This window comes from Pipistrellus kuhlii, unplaced genomic scaffold, assembly GCF_014108245.1.
Source record: "Pipistrellus kuhlii isolate mPipKuh1 unplaced genomic scaffold, mPipKuh1.p scaffold_m20_p_11, whole genome shotgun sequence".
Taxonomy (NCBI): Eukaryota; Metazoa; Chordata; class Mammalia; order Chiroptera; family Vespertilionidae; genus Pipistrellus; species Pipistrellus kuhlii.
The window spans coordinates 44,428,421-44,444,504 of record NW_023425416.1 but is presented as its reverse complement, the minus strand read 5'-3'; the positions used below and the strand labels follow the sequence as shown (position 1 = coordinate 44,444,504).

Below are 16,084 nucleotides of genomic sequence, written 5' to 3'. Positions count from 1 at the left end.
GTGAACGTGACCTTGGAGGTGTACGATGCAGTGGCTCCAAACCCTTTTCTTTCTTCTTTCCTCTTCTCCCTTTTAACTGTACGCCCTCGCCCCGCCCCGCCCCTCGGAGTCCCCTTTCATGGCTCCGCAGGAGACCATTAGGTGAGTGTGACATGCTGTGCTTCAGCCAGACAGCACACGCCAGCCAGCCAATCAACTGGCCGGGTAGGCACCGACAAATTAAGTCCTATTTTATGGAGTGTTTTCTTTCTTTCTTTCTTTCTTTCTTTCTTTCTTTCTTTCTTTTTAATATATTTGATTTTTTTACAGAGAGGAAGGGAGAGAGATAGAGGGTTAGAAACATTGATGAGAGAGTCATCGATCAGCTGCCTCTTGCACACCCCCTACCCGGGATATGCCCACAACCAAGGTACATGCCCCTGACCGGAATCGAACCCAGGACCCCTCAGTCTGCAGGCCAACGCTCTATCCACTGAGCCAAACCGGTTTCGGCTTTATGGAGTGTTTTCAAGTTAGCGTGGCATAGGCCAGAGGTGAGTCAGTGGACGCTCCTCCATGTGCGTGCCAGGCCTCTATCAGCAGCTTCCGCTACAGGAGAGAACCAGCATGCATCTACAAAAGCAGCCCGTGTAAGGCTAGAAAAAAAACCATCCCAGGGGCATCTTGTGTTCAGGCTCAGAAACTCAGATGCCACTAGTTGTGTGATGGCAGAGAAGACTGGACACCTCGGAGGCCTGGGCTCCCAGTGGCTTTGGGACTTTGGACAAGAGAGATATCCATCCACCCAGCCACCCACCCATATCACCTGTGCAGTCCACAGAGGGACCTGCCTCGGTGGAGAACTGAGGTTTGAAGGCAGAGCCCAGGGCAAGGGCAACTTCTGTATTCAATTCCGCCTGGATTCCAGTGTGTGTGGGGGATGGTGAGCATTGAGGCTGTGGGGGAGGAGGGCAGGAAGGCCCGGGCTCAGCATGGCCCCCAGTGAACAGCTGAGGGGTCTGGACTCCGTTCTGAAGAATGCGAAGCAGGAGGAGTGACGAGATTAAGTCTTTTCTCTCATTGTTATGGCATTATGGGCATTAGAAGCTTATTCTTAATCTTTCCATTTATCTATTTACTGTAAAACACTGCTTTTGGTATTCTGTGTGTAACCAGAAACCATCCAGGTACTTTGTTCTCTTGTGATGGGGTGGAGCCTCAACCAAGGACAATTCTTAGGGTGCGGAAGGGGAGTGGAAAGCATGCCCTTCCTGGGGTCCTTCTTGATTCTTTCTGGGGCCTCCCCTAACCCTGGAGCTCCTGAACCCACTAAGCGGTGGAGAGTTTGACATGGTCCCCGGGAAAGTTCGGGGAGCGCTGCCATTCTAGAGCACTGCCAGCTCTAAATGCTTCGGTTGCCTCCTACGCTGGGCAAGATCGGCACAATCCCGTCAGAACTCCTGAGTCTGGCAGGACACATGCCTGAGCAGAAGTAAAGTTTGAAGGGGCACCCAGCACTCATCTGTGGGTAGGGCGAAGTTTTTCCTTAGAAAGTGATTTTGGTTCCATTTTAACACAGAGACCAAGGCACTGCAGTTCAAGGCTGCGAACACTATGAAAATTCCCATCGGAACCGCTGTCAACAGAGCAACCACAGGGTGGGGCGAGGTCTCTTTAAGTCCACCCGTTGCCCGCCAAGAAGGCCTGTTCTTTCTCTCCAGAGATGATCCATTGAAGGAAACACTGAAGGATAAAACAGGCGAGAACCCCAGCTCCTCTTTCCTTTGTGAGTCATGCTACTTAAAACGCCAATCCATTCAAATAAATTAATCCACTCTTAAAAGCTCACTCAATTCATGGAAATAATTTAATTTCCTCAGTTCACTCAGATATGCCAGGAATAGATAAATGCGCCAGAGTGTAGGCTGTTGAACATGACCCTCTAATGAAAACATCAAGGGCAGATAACAAGCATGCTGAGCTGTTATCCGTCCTCATCTCTTATCTTGTTTTTCACAACTACTGGCCTAGCATGAACACTCTGGAACATGCACTTGCAGGAGACTGCGACCATGTCACTGTGGAGAAGAAGCCAGACAGAAAACTGTACAGACAGGGTTCCACAATAGAGAATGGGTAGGAGACACCAGAGGGCATCGATTCTGCCCCATCATTCTGTGGGTAATTATATAGGTTTCTTCTCTGGAGGGACCATCACACGTTCTAAGTCTAGATGGAAAAAGATTCTAACAGTCCCAAAGGATAATCCACGTAACGAAACAGTCCTTGCACAATCACTGCACCTTTTGAGCTATGACGCAAGCCAGGAGATGCACTAGATGGGTCGAAGGCTCTCTTTCGGGGCGCCCTCCTTACCTTCTGCCACATGTTGATGAAGAAGAGCTCCCGGGAAACATTGAAGGACACGTTGGCATCATAGGCGTCGTCGCCGAGGTTGGAGATGGAGATGTTTATGGAGATGTTCTTCACAGCCCCCAGAGCCAGATATGGGGTTTTCTCATCAATGCTGCAATGAAAAAGGAACAGCCATTAGTACCCTGAAGCTTTCAGCTTTCAATAATAAAACATGACCTATTGTGGGGTGGCTGCGGGAGGCGGGCAGGAACTCCACTAGGATCACAACTACAAGTCCCAGGCACCCCATGAAGCAGCCGTGCATCCTTGGGTGATCAGACCCCATGAGCCTCCGTTTCTTCATCTAAGCCCATGAGCGTTCTGTCCTGCCTATATCACTGGGCTGTTCTGGGGCTCACACAGTCTCGTACACCCAACTTGGAAAGTTACAAGACATTTAATAACCTAGACATGGAATCCAATCAGACATTGATTCATGAAAACATTTTTTGAGCACCTCCTCCATGCCCATCATGACTATCCTACAAGTGTTCTTTGCCTTCCTGTAGCTTCACAGACAAAGACACAAAGAAGCAAACACACAGAAGCCTCACTGATGAGGTGACCTCTCAGTACAAAACTGAAGGAAGAAAGGGAGCAAGATACAAAGATTCCTGGGGACTAGCCAAGGGAAAGTTGTGGCTGGAATGTTCATAGGCTGGCAAAGAGGCCAGTGTGGCAAAGAGGGGTGAGCGAGGGGGATAGTGGGAGGAAATGGGGTAAAGGCATTAGGGGAAGCAGATCACGTGGGACATTGCTGGGCCATCAGAAGGATCTTGGTTTGACTGAGATGGAGCCCATGCAGAGCTCTGAGGGCAGGACCAGTGCGATGACCTCCATGTTTAAAGGCTCACACTGCCCATGATAAGAACTGTCTGTGGAGGGAGTGGTCAGAGGGAATAAGGAAGCCTGGTTAGGGAGCTCTTGCATAAGCCAGGTGTGAGAAAATGACACACTGGACCGTAGAAGCTGAGGTAGTGAGAAGTCATATTCTGGATATGTTTCAAAGGATATGCCAACAGATTTTGCTCATGGATGGATGAGGGGTGTTAGGGATCTTAACAGGAGAGTCAAGGATGGCTGCAAAGATTTTAGATTGAACAACAAGAAGGGAAGAGTTGTCATTTATTGAGATGAGAAAAATAGCTGTGGGTATAGGGGGTTTAGCAGAGAAAATCTAAATACTGATTGAATTTTTAAGAAGAGATGTTGAGATAGTTGGATGCCCAAGTCTGGAGTTGAAGGAGGAGTCTGGGTTGGAGGTATACGCTTGGGATGGATTAGCTATGATCAGCAGGGAACCTATGTAGGTAGAGAAGAGGTGTCATATGCAGGAAGATGAGGAGGAGTCAGCAGAGGAGATTGAAAAAGAGTGGCGATGAGGAAGGTAGGAGAGAAACCAAGTGAGAGGGTGTCAAACTGGCCACAGAAGATGTGTTTCAAAGCAGGAATAATCAATTTTGTCAAACATGGCAGAGAGGTAAAAATAACATGAATTAGAACTGGCTATTGGAAGTCACCATTCAGAGGTCATGGATGATCCTGTTAAGTGACTTAAGTGAAGTGATTGGTATGAAAGCTTGAATTGGAATTGCAAGAGCTGTAGGAAGAGAATAAACAGAAACAGTGAGTACAGTCAACTATTTGGAGGACTTTTTCTACAAAAGTGGGATTAAGATGGAAATTATCATAGCATATTTACATGGTAATTGGAAAGATCTATTAGAGAGAGAACAATGAATGATGACATGATAGGGGACAACTGCTGGCTGGTTTTGAATAAATGGGAGTGGGGTGGGCTGGCCTCAGCTGGAATGAAGTGAGAAAGAGGCCCATATGGCACAGATGCATTAATCGATGGCTGTTAGAAACAAGACACAATTCCCTTACGATTGCTTCCATTTTTCAGTGAAATAAAGCTGAGGCAATGACTGGGAAGGGGGAAGGAGAAGGAGGAGGAGGGAACATTTGAAGGGCAAGAAGAAGGAGGGAAATGGCAGCCCAGGAGAGTGGGAGTGAGCGGGCTACCAATGGGATAATGCTGGGGATGACCATGATGGGGATGAGAATGACAGTGAGGAGGAGGATGACAAAGTTGTTGTACATGAGATTGATGATTATTATGTGATGTGAGCTTTGGACAAGATAAATTCACGTGGATGGCCAATCTCTGATTGGCTAACCAGTTAATGGAAGATATGGTTAAGCACATGAGGGTTTGTGTAATGGACAGTTGGTATTTTTGGCTACCCCACATCCTGACACCTTCCTGTGGTGTCTCAAGATTAAGTGGGAGGGGCACATCAGAAGAAAGGGTTAGAGTTGGTTGCTAAAGTGTGAGCACGTAAGTGCCGTCATGTGATCTCAGATGGTCAAGTGGTCTCAGAATGGTGGACAGAAGCTCCTAACGCATGGATTTTGAGTTTCCCAAAGGCACCAGAGCTCTCTGAAACATCTGAGGTGACCACGGAGGATTCAGAGCTCTGAAGTGGCATCCTGAGCTCAGGCTTGCCTCCTTTGCTTCTGGTAATGATGGTTCTCCAGTCTTCCTGGCTAAGTTCTGAACCAGCCTCTTACCTTTCCAACAAATTCCTTTTCTGTTTTCTTTTCTTTTCTTTTCTTTTTTAAATATATTTTATTGATTTTTGTACAGAGAGGAAGAGAAAAGGATAGAGAGTTAGAAACATCGATGAGAGAGAATCATCAATCAGCTGCCTCTTGCACACCCCCACTGGGGATGTGCCCTCAACCAAAGCACATGCCCCTGACCAGAATCGAATCTGGGACCCTTCAATCTGCAGGCCAATGCTCTATCCACTGAGCCAAACTGGTCCTGGTCCTTTTCTATTTTCTTTATAAAATATATGTTTGTTGATTTGAGAGAAAGAGGAAGAGAGAGAGAAACAGTCATGTGAAACATCCATCGGCTGCCTCCTGTACGCCCCCTACTGGGGATCAAGCCGGCAACCCAGGCATGCGCCCTGGCCAGAAATGGAACTGGTGACCTTTTGGTGCATGGGATGATACCAAATCAACTGAGCCATACTGGCCAGGGCTCCTTTTCGCTTTTAACCAGCCAGCACATGTTTATTGTTGTTTGCAACCACTGAGATAGCTAGTAGAACATGAAAGACAAGAGAACTATCCAAAATCTCAGTAGGCTAAAATACTTTGAAATACAGATGTTACGGGAGGAATCCTCATTACTCATCCAAAGAAGAGGGGACCTCACTTTCCTGCGTGCCTGGCATGCCAACAAGAATAACATGTGCAAGGAGAGACCTGATGGTCATGTTTTTTTGGAAGCAAGACTAAGGATCCAAACAAGACGTGAAAAATTAACTCAGAGGAAAGTTTCAAATTCTTGAATGGCCTCCAATAAATTACGACCCTGACCTCAAGCTATGTGGCAATTATTTATTATTGTTGGCCACTTTCATTTTAAACAATTGATGGGTTATTTCTGTCCTCGTGTTTGCTTTTGTAAGATTAAAGGAGTCATCTTCAGGCCTGGAGGAGTTATGACAGAGAGAGCGCTAACCTTTTGCTTTATCTCGAGAAGGAATTGCATAAGCACTCACAAGTAGCTCAGTGGCCTCAGAGAATCCCTACAGTTTCCAAATGGAATCTTAAACAGAGACACTGCAAAAAAGCACTAGGGGAAGAGGGGAGGGTTGGGGGCGGCCTCCTTATTCTAATTTTACTGTTCATGGTCAGCCACTTTCCCTGTGTACACATGTCTAACCTCCTGCCAGCTCTCAATGCGTAGACCTCGGTCACTTGATCATGCAGCAAGGTCATCCCTGGGGGTCTCAAAGTCAAGTGACTCAAACACGGCCCCGTGATTGAGGGAAGCCAGGCACTGTCCAGGGCAAACAGTGAACTCAGACGTTTTAAAAAGGAGGTCTCAAAGCTGTGTCCCTCCTTCTCCACAGCGAGAAACCCAAGTATAAAACAGAACATCTCTGTTTCCAAAGCTATTCTTAGCAATGAAATGTAATTTGCCTGGGTGCTGGGTCCTTTCAAACATGTCATCTTTCTGAAACCTGACGACACCATGAAAGGCTCCTGATGTAAGTTCCATTTTTAGAGGCGAGGAGACTGAGATGCAGAGAGATAAGGTGGCTGGCCAAGGGGTTGTGCTGGCTTAGAACGTGTGCTTCCCGGGCCTTCAAAGCCCACTCCTGGCCATCGCAGCCCATGTTCTCCAGCCCCTCACATGCCACGCCCAGGAGGCCCTTTTGGAGGGATCCTGGAGAAATAAATCTCCCTGTTAGGACCCCTTCTTGCCCCATGTGCTCGACCGTCCCTCACAACACCATCCAATGACGCGTTTACTTGTGTGCATGTTTATTGAAGAGCTGTCTCTCTCCCGTTAGGATCTAAGCACCGGGGGGCAAGGGTCCCTGTCTGGTTTTGCTCATCATTGACCCCTCAGTGACAGGGTTGTGCCTGGCTCTCAGTAGGAGCTCAACAAACCCTTGTGCAATGAATGAATGAGCACGCACACCGTCCCCCCAAGAAGATCATCAGCTCAACCTTTGCATTTTGCAGAGAAAGAAGCTGAGCTGTCCTCCTGCCCTCCAACCCCCACCCACACACAGAGGGAAATGGAACTTTCTGGGGGCTGAGCCGACGTTAGCGCCACACTTCCATGGGCAGGAAGGCTGTCTGAGCTGCAGCTCTTCCATCAATTCCATCTCGGCCGGGAAAGGCGGAGAAATATCTTTTCATGACATCTGAAAAGAACAGGACTTCTTGAAGACCAACCTCCGAGAGGACTGTTGAAAGAGTAAAACAACCAGGCACAAGCAATGCCAAACATTCCCCCAGTGCTTCCTTATCCAGTAAAGAACAACCTTTCTAATTTTCAAGAAATTGTATTCCCGGAAAAAAAAAAATCTCCCATTAATTTTAATTTGCTTGTGCAGTCTTTTAAGCGGGTCCTATTACTCTGAACACCTACCGCCCCGATGTGCTTGGATAAGAACAGCATTATTAAGCGTCCACACGAGAACCAACTGTAGTTTCTAGAAAGCTTATCTTACCACACATCTGGGGCCGGGGGAAACACATGGCTCCTTTGTTATAAAAACTAACAACTATAACTGTCCTAATACGTCTCATAGCAGCTGGTTTTGAATATGTTGGCTTTGGCACCATCCACCCAGTATTCCCAATGTCAGCAGTGACTGCCACCATCTTGGCGGATGTGTGATGCCTGAGGGTCACTGTAGAATTTGTTCTGTGCCCTCACTCACCCCTCCCATTAACAGTGTGTACCCCTCAAAGTTCCTTGTTGGGAACATGTACCTAATGCATTCCCATATCAATCATCATACGCTGAACCACGAAGGCCACTAAACTGAATTCTTCCCCTTCTACCACCATGGAGAGAATTTTATTCTGATAATTTTTTGTGAAGATGCTAAGGGAAGAAACTAAAGTAGCTTCAAGGTATTTAAAAATGATTTTCAATTGGAACATTTTTTAATTTTCCTTAAGTCTCAGAAATATGAGTCTTAGAAATATTAAAAAGGACCTTATTTAAATAATCTGTGGGTAAATCCTACCTTCCATAAAATATAATACTTTTATTTCCTTTTGCTGCTAGTTTTAAACAAGCATGAGCAATAGATGTAAATTCCGGAGTTAATCAAGTGCATTCTGGTCAACTATATTTCTAATTTTATGTTTCTTCTTGCCATATCATTATTATTATTGATGATATTATACTTTCCAACTACAACTATATTGGATCATGACAACTAGGAGAATCATACAAGGCAGCCAAATTCACCGATTGTTTTCTTCCTGCCTTCTTCCTTCCATCCTCCCACCCTCTCTTGCTCCCTCCCTTCTTTTTCTAGTCATTTATTCATTCATCCATCCATTACCTAAAATAAAAATAAAAACTACCTTCCCAACTTAGGTACCAGGGATACAGTTTCCAGACCTCAAAGAGCTCCCTGTCTAGTGGAAGAAACAAACATGTAAACATGATGTCAACATGTGCTAAGTGCTGACCAGAGAGAAGAGGAAACATCCCTATGAGAGCCTTTATGGCCTAGGGGTGTAGAACTCAATCAGAGAAGGGGCCAAAATCTAAAATCCAGCCTAAATCGCGGGCCGAATGGTTTACTGAACAGTCATAAACTGTCATTGTGATGGAAACGCAGCGGAGTGCAGTGATGACAGCGCGGTGCGGGCCACATTGCAAGGTCTGGCGGGACGGATTTGGCCCGCGGGCCTTGTGTTTGACACATGTGCTTTATGCTATGAAACCACAAAGAAGAGATTCTGCAGGGGCAGTGTGGGGAGGGGAGGTGTATCGGAAGGTTTTAGGCAAGGTATTACTAAGGAGGCATATTCTGAGTCTTACAATTAATTGGATGATAGCCCTGTGAATAAAAATGTTGCTAAGATTGATTGTACACACACACACACACACACACACACACACACACACAATCATTAGGTTTTTCCATTAATGGAAATCATATTAAAAAGAACATTGTGGTTCTGGCTGGTTTGGCTCAGATCAGCCTATGGACGGAAGGGTAGTGGGTTCGATTCCAGTAAAGGGCGTGTAATGTCAAAATTGAGAAATGTCAAAATTGGGGGCAGCCTTCCTGAGGAAGGATTCAGCATCCCACAAATCACCGATATCCTCAACAATGTGTCAGAAAAGCCATGACATCAATGATAGCCACTGTAATGTAAAAATCATAAACAATGCTTCCTAGTCTTAAAAGTGGGCAGACATAAAATCAGAAATGGAATTTGGCAGCTGGATGGCAGCCCACTGGATCCTTCACTTCACAGATCAAGGCTAAGGAGTTAACCACTTTCCCGTGGCTGCTCAGCAGACAGTGGCAAAGCCAGTCCAGCGTTCCTCCTTCTGTTCCTAAGATACAGGAAAATGCAACAAAACTGTATAAAATTCATATAAAGCTCAAGAGGCCACATGCGGCTCTTTGGCCCCTTGAGTGTGGCTCTTCCATAAAATACCACAGCCTGGGCAAGTTTATTTTGGAGAATTGGCGTTAGAAGAAGTTTAAAAAATTTGGCTCTCAAAAGAAATTTCAATCATTGTGCTGTTAATATTTGGCTCTGTTGACTAATGAGTTTGCCAGCCACTGGGCTATACTAATATGAGGAATGAAATTGTGTTCGTCTTCTTAGCATTTACACTATTTAGAATATTGGAAGGTGTCATCTCTTTATAAAAGCTATCTGAGGCGCTTCCTCTTCCTCTTGTCAACTGTCCTTGAAGTTGGTGGAGGCACTCAGGATGGTTCCAGGTGCATTCAGACCTCTATTGGGCAATGTCCTTGGTGCTTTGTTGATAACGATCAGTTTTTCCACTACGAGAGCTTATACTTACAAACATACAAAAAAAAAAAAAAAAAAAAACCTATAAAACCACAGTTGCTCATCTGACGTCTTCTTACGAGGGCCAGGAACACAAATACCAATTAAAGCCACATCTTAAAGAATGAGGAGCAGAGAAACAGGAAGTACATTCCTGGCAGAGGAAACAATCAACAACAGATAAATGAATGGAGGTGACTCAAAAATAACTTGGAAAGCAGCAGGAAAAGGACTTCCTTAGCAGTAAAATCAATGGGAGGCCAGCAGGTTATGTAGAATGCATCCAGATTCCCATGGACTTCAGACGTCAAGAGTTTTGGGTTGATCCTGTAGGCCAGTGAACTTAACCATGTTATCTTGAGTCAACAATGTCAGGTGTGCTGAAAATAATCCCATCTAATAAAGAGGGAATATGCTAATTGACCATCACACCCTAACAAAGATGGCAGTGCCTATAGCCAATAAGGAGGGAATATGCTAATTGCTGCCACTCCCTCAAAGATGGCGACACCTAGAGCCACAAGATGGCAGAGCCCAGTCCCCTCAGCCCCGCTGGAACAGCAGGCATGTGGCACGGCCGGGCCTGCCCCCAGGTGGGTCTAGCCAACACTGCAAGCGTGCCTCCAGAGTCCCCCAGTTTCCTCAGTCCCCAAGCCACCCAGGGCTGGCCCAAGGTGCAGGCAAGCCTAGGATGTTGGCTGCCCCGCTGCCCAGGGCCACCCGAGGCTCAGGTAACCAAGGCCGGTGGAGGCTGGCACTGCCAGCAGTGGCAGCAGCAGAGATGTGATGGGGGCATCACCTTCCCCTGATTGCGGGTTATCTCCTGGCCCTGAGGGCTCCTGGACTATGAGAGGGGGCAGGCCAGGCTGAGGGACACCCCCCCTCCAGTGCATGAATTTTCATGCACCAGGCCTCTAGTTTGCTAATAAATACAAGGCACTAAAGTGAAGGTATTACAAATGGGTAGACTATGGGTTGTTCAACCCTGTCCCCTGGGGTCTTATCACTTGTAGTCTGCACAAGCTGCAATTCAATCTCCATATTTGACTGAAGGACTTCTCTCTGCAGACCAGCAAAGTGCCAAAGAATCAAGCTCCTGACAGCCCCCTAGCAGCCCTCAGCCAACGACTGATGCAACTGGTGCATAATGATCTCAGCGCCTTCCCTTACTGGGTGACTATGCTGAAGTACATGTTCCAGTTCTAAGCTCTGGCTGCCTAATATGGTGGCCACTGGTCACCTATGGTTCTGAGCACTCGAAGTGTGGTAGGTCTAAGTTAAGTGTGAAATGCAAATCAGCTTTCTAAGGCTTAGCACAATAAAACAGGACAGGGTGTAAAAAATATCTCAATCATTGCTTTAATATTAATTACATGTTTACCTGATTTTTTTGCTACGTTATTTTTGTTATCTATAAAGATTTGTTTTACAAGTTTCACTTTAATGTTTCAATGTGGCCACCAGAAAATTTTAAATTGCATGTGTGGTTTACAGTATGTTTCTACTGGTCAGGACTCTGCAAGACTCTCAGTAAGTTCTACATATTTTGCTCTCAACAATACAATATGTTTGACTTGTGATTAACCTTCGATGGTACACATTTGCTCATGTTACTTGCAAAGGAGAGGTCGCGGGGGGGCGGGGGAAATAAAACAAATTTGGGTAAAAATAAAATTGGTACTATTTAGCCTCACCAACTCGCTTGCTTGTGACACGCAGTAATGAATATTGTGAAATGCCTCAAAAGAAAAAGCATGCCACATGTGGGCTTGTCTTCCCCACAAAGTAATTTTGAGTTTCACCAAATCTGATGCCCCAAGTGGTACACTGTGCAAATAAGCCTCACTGGTGAGGGAGGCATTTATGTGCGGCCTGCAATCATTGGTGGAGGGCTGCTGTGGGCACGGGAGGGCACTGTTCCCAGCACCTCTGCCTGGTGGGCAGGGCAGCCGGAGAGGCAGTCACTGGAGCTGAGCACCGGGCCTGAACACAGGGTAGAAGGGACACAGGCAGTGCTGACCGTGCCCGCTGCAGGGTCCTATGGATGGGAGATGCAGCTTGATGAACGGGAGAAGGAGCCAGCCAGGGAGGCCTGTGGCTGGCAGATCAGCAGAGTGAGTCCTGTGATTGCTAAATGTCCAGAAGGGCCCCAAGGCCCTGGAGACACCCCAGCAACCCTTGCGAGCCACATCCTGGTCACTTCCCTTCTTTAGCAACTGTCAGGAAGATCCTTCCCAAGTGCCACGGTCTCCATGTCTACCGATGGTTCCAGCCCGCGCGGGCCTCATGGTCCTGCCACACGTTGGTGTGGGCGACCAAACACACCCCTGACCCAGGGCTGACAGCCAGAGGGTCACACAGGGGTGCTGTCCTGGCTATGCATGGCTGCCAAGAGCTCTTAAAGGCAGGTATGCCCAGGCTATGAGAAGGCTGTTTATCATTCTGAATGTTATCCCCGCTCTACACCAGGGCACCACAAGGTAGGTCATGAGACAGTGCCCTTGTTGAATCTGGGGGGTACGTACATCGAGCTTCTACCATGCAATCCACTTTAGGGAGAATGATCAGGGATAAATTCAAGAAGCGATGGGTGGCAGCGAACACCATCTCTGAGCCCATCTCTGAAGGATGCGCACTCAGTAAGGAACTGCTCTCGACTTCCCAACCTGGGAAGGCAGTGGTCCATACCCCCAATGTTATGGAGTTCACTCCACAGCCTCTGTTCACCTCCCCAGGCTCGAAGCTTGTGCAATCAAGCCAAAATACTACGGCCTGGGAGAGTCTATTTTGAAGAAGTGGCATTAGAAGAAGTTTGTTTAAAAAATGTGGCTCTCAAAAGAAATGTCAATCATTGTACTGTTGATATTTGGCTCTGTTGACTAATGAGTTTGTTGACCACTGCTCTAGACCAACAATACAAAGACCCCTTCTCAAAGCCGCAGCATCTCTGCACCTCCAAAGACTGCAGCTGCCGATACCAACATTTAGAGGCAAGATGCCAAGGCGAATGCCCTCACCCAATTCTGCACACGTGAGTGTCACAGGTGAGAGTCACACATGCGTGTTACACGTTGAGTGTCATACATGAGTGTTAGCACTGTGTTTTCAGAGTCTCAGGCCCTGTCTCTCAGTTTGTAATTAGCTGGAGAGGCTCCCCTCCCCCCAGGACACAGTCACTCTCCTGTGACAAAACTCTGGACCAGGGAACCTTCAAGTCCAGGTGGAGACTACAAAGGAGTCCGCTCTCATGGAATGTTCCAGAATAAGCTCTGAAATTTCTCTTTCCTACAGGGATGGGAAACTGTTTTTGTCTTTCTGGCTCATTTCAGCTAGTAACTGCCTATTCCTTTACATTCCCATAGATCTTCCTGATACATTATTTAGAATCCAAATACCTATTTTCACTGTTATAAAAAAAAATCATTAAAGTCTCTTGATTTATAAGGTTTTAGTTATTGGGGGGGGGGGGGGGGGGAAGATATCCCTTCTGTTTTTGTTTTTTTTTTAAACGAAAATATTTTTGGTTTAAAAAAAGCACCAAAAGATATCCAAACAGGATATTGCACCAAAAGGTGTGATACTAAATATACACAAACAATGAGATCTAATCTTAGTTTAGCTTTTAATAGACTCTAGCGTGATGGCCATGGTTCCTTCTTCCCAGCCCTCAGCCTTCTGTGTGGTCATCCTCACGGCCCCATGGAGGCGCAGGGCAGAAGCAGCCCCTGTGGTTTGCAGCCCCAGCCTGGAGCCGCCGGCTCCTCACTACCCCGTGTCCCTCACACTGACACTCAGGACCTCTCACCCCATGCCCTGCAGTACGTTTCACTTCCTCCAATGCTCAGGGCCGCATCTGGACCAGCTTGCTTCGCAGGTGTTCCCACCCTCCCCCTGCCTCTCGCTCAGCCTCCCCTCCTGCCTTTGGTTTCCCTGGCAACCCCCTCCCCCACGACAGGCCGGACTAGAGCTGGACCCTTGGGTGGATGTGCTTCCACGGCCTGTCCCAGACCTCCACCAGCATGTCCTGGGCACTTGTCTGCGTTCCAATACACTTAAAAAAAAAAAAAATCTAAATAGCAACAGTTCCCATGAATTGAGTTCTGGTTTTGTTTTAAATATGCTTTAATATTCATAGGGTTCATACCCTTAAATACTGCCTCAGCCACTAATTGGACTCCATGTGTGCGTGGATGGAGGTTTTAATCTTTTCCAACAGTGGGTTATAAAGCCCGCACCATGCTTTATAAACCCCTTCGAATCCTGCAACACAGGCCCACACAGTTATTAACTCCAGATAGGAATCCCCAGGCACCCCTGGGAGGCACGGCCATTAGGGTTCACAGCCGGGCAGGGAAACGATGCCTGGGCCTGCACTTCTGGCTCCGTGGGCGTTGGAAAGCCACCCTCCTGTGTACCCACCTGGGCCAGTTTTATAATCACCAAGAGAGAAAAGCGTGTATGAAGGCCATTCAAGCCAAAGAGTGGTTTCCCCGAGCAACACTCAGATCATGAACGCATGTTTCTTTAAAAAAGTCATACGCCCAACAGCCTCGCTGACGTCACTCGCATTAATCTGGCCCCAGCCCTGGCTCCTTTGCTAACTCGTGCAGAGACAGAACCAGTCCTCCTCCGTGGGGCACACGAGGAGGCCGAGGCTCCCCGCTGCCCCTCCAGGCAGCGCCGGCTCCTGCCTCCTGCCCCATCTGCTTCACCGTGGAAAAAAATTGGTTCCCGGCGAACAGGGCCATTCCGATCCTCTTCAGCCTTTGCTTTGGGAGTAGTTTCCGGAATCACTAAATCTTAGGACATCTGGAACAGATCAGCGGGGTTCACTCACTGTAACAACTGGATTAAAGAAGACTCGGGGCGGCGGAGGAATTCCCCAGATCTGGGGGCCGCGCAGAGGCCTGACGTCATGAGACACAGGGATGGTGTGCAGTGATGGATGGCGTGACCCAGCAGTGGCACGGTGCCACCCGAGGTCGCACGTGAGCCGCCTGCTCATTTGGTTCTCTCGAGTTGTCTGGCCTGCTGGGGTCTGGGAGGTGCAGGTTCCCCCTTCTTCCCCACCCCCCCTTGAATTTTGAGCAACTAGGGGATGGGACCCACAGCGGTAGGACACTGCAGTGAAAGACATCTCTCATGAGGCTGCCAGCCCCCCTGCTGTCCATTGTGTCTAGACAGCCCTTTTTTGTTGTTGTTAATCCTCACCTAATGATATTTTTTCATTGATTTTTTTTTTTAGAGGGAAGGAAGAGGAAGAAACACACACACACACACACACAGAGAGAGAGAGAGAGAGAGAGAGAGAGAGAGAGAGAGAGAGAGAGAGAGAGAGAGAGAGAGAGAAACATCTATGAGAGAGAGAGACAGCAATTGGCTGCCTCCCACACGTGCCCTAACCCGGGTGGGGGATCTAGCCTGCAAACCTGGTACGTGCTCTTGACCGGAATTGAACCCGGAGCCCTTCAGTCCATGGACCTCCACTCTTATCTAATGAGCCAAACTGGCTGGGGCTAGACAGTCCTCTTTTAAAAGCAAGGCCCGGGGAAGAAGCAACCAGCAGTAAACCTCACCACCTACAGGGCCCTCCTCCACGTCACTCAAGGCCTGGTCTTTAAAAAGCCCACCCCCCTCCAATTTCAAGTGAGCATATGCAAAGCCCACCAGCAACTGTCTCTCATCTCCCCTCCCCTCTTCCCTCTTCCTTACTCCTCACGAAATTAATACCCGACAGACACTGGATTTGGTTTCCTTCTGAAACTCGGTCCTAAAAAGAAATGAGATTGCTTGGCCAGGAGATCTGAGGGCAAACAAGTAAATATATGTGAGGTCTAATGTGCCAGGGTCTCAGGTCAGGTCCTGGAAGCATCGTTGATGTTGACAAGGACTCGGGTGGGTGATGGACAGATGTCCTGAGGAGCAGGGGCCAGGGCCCGAGGCAAGCAGTGGGGCGGGGGAGCGCTGCTCAGGTCTGTGGTCTCCGCAGAGTCTGCTCAGCCTGATTCCCACCGGGGCTCTGCAGCGCAGGCCACAGCATGGAATTGCCCGCACGGACACGAGGGGCTGGCTTTTGGCGCCCCGATGGGTCCGTCACTGGCTCAGGGCTGCTGGGGACGGGTGTAACCTCCCAGGCAGGAGAGCTCCCGAGAGCTGAGGGCCATTCTCCAGGCCAGAGGTGGGACCGCCGTGAGCCCTTAGCAGCCAACACTTACACATCTGGGCACGTGGCTCCCACACAGCCACGGGAGCCGGGCGTGGCAGCAACAGCACCCACCCGGCCTCGTCATTGTTGGGTCAAGATCACCTGGAATAG

At 48.0% G+C, this 16,084-nt stretch overlaps 1 protein-coding gene across 1 annotated transcript in view; it reads right to left on the bottom strand.

Moving 5' to 3' along the window:
• Positions 1 to 16,084, bottom strand: part of ITGA9 (integrin subunit alpha 9) — a 242,502-nt gene that overhangs the window by 93,037 nt on the left and 133,381 nt on the right. The window contains exon 18 of the mRNA XM_036431802.2: positions 2,356 to 2,506. Coding sequence (XP_036287695.1) covers positions 2,356 to 2,506 — 151 coding nt within the window. The remainder of the gene's footprint in view (positions 1 to 2,355; positions 2,507 to 16,084) is intronic.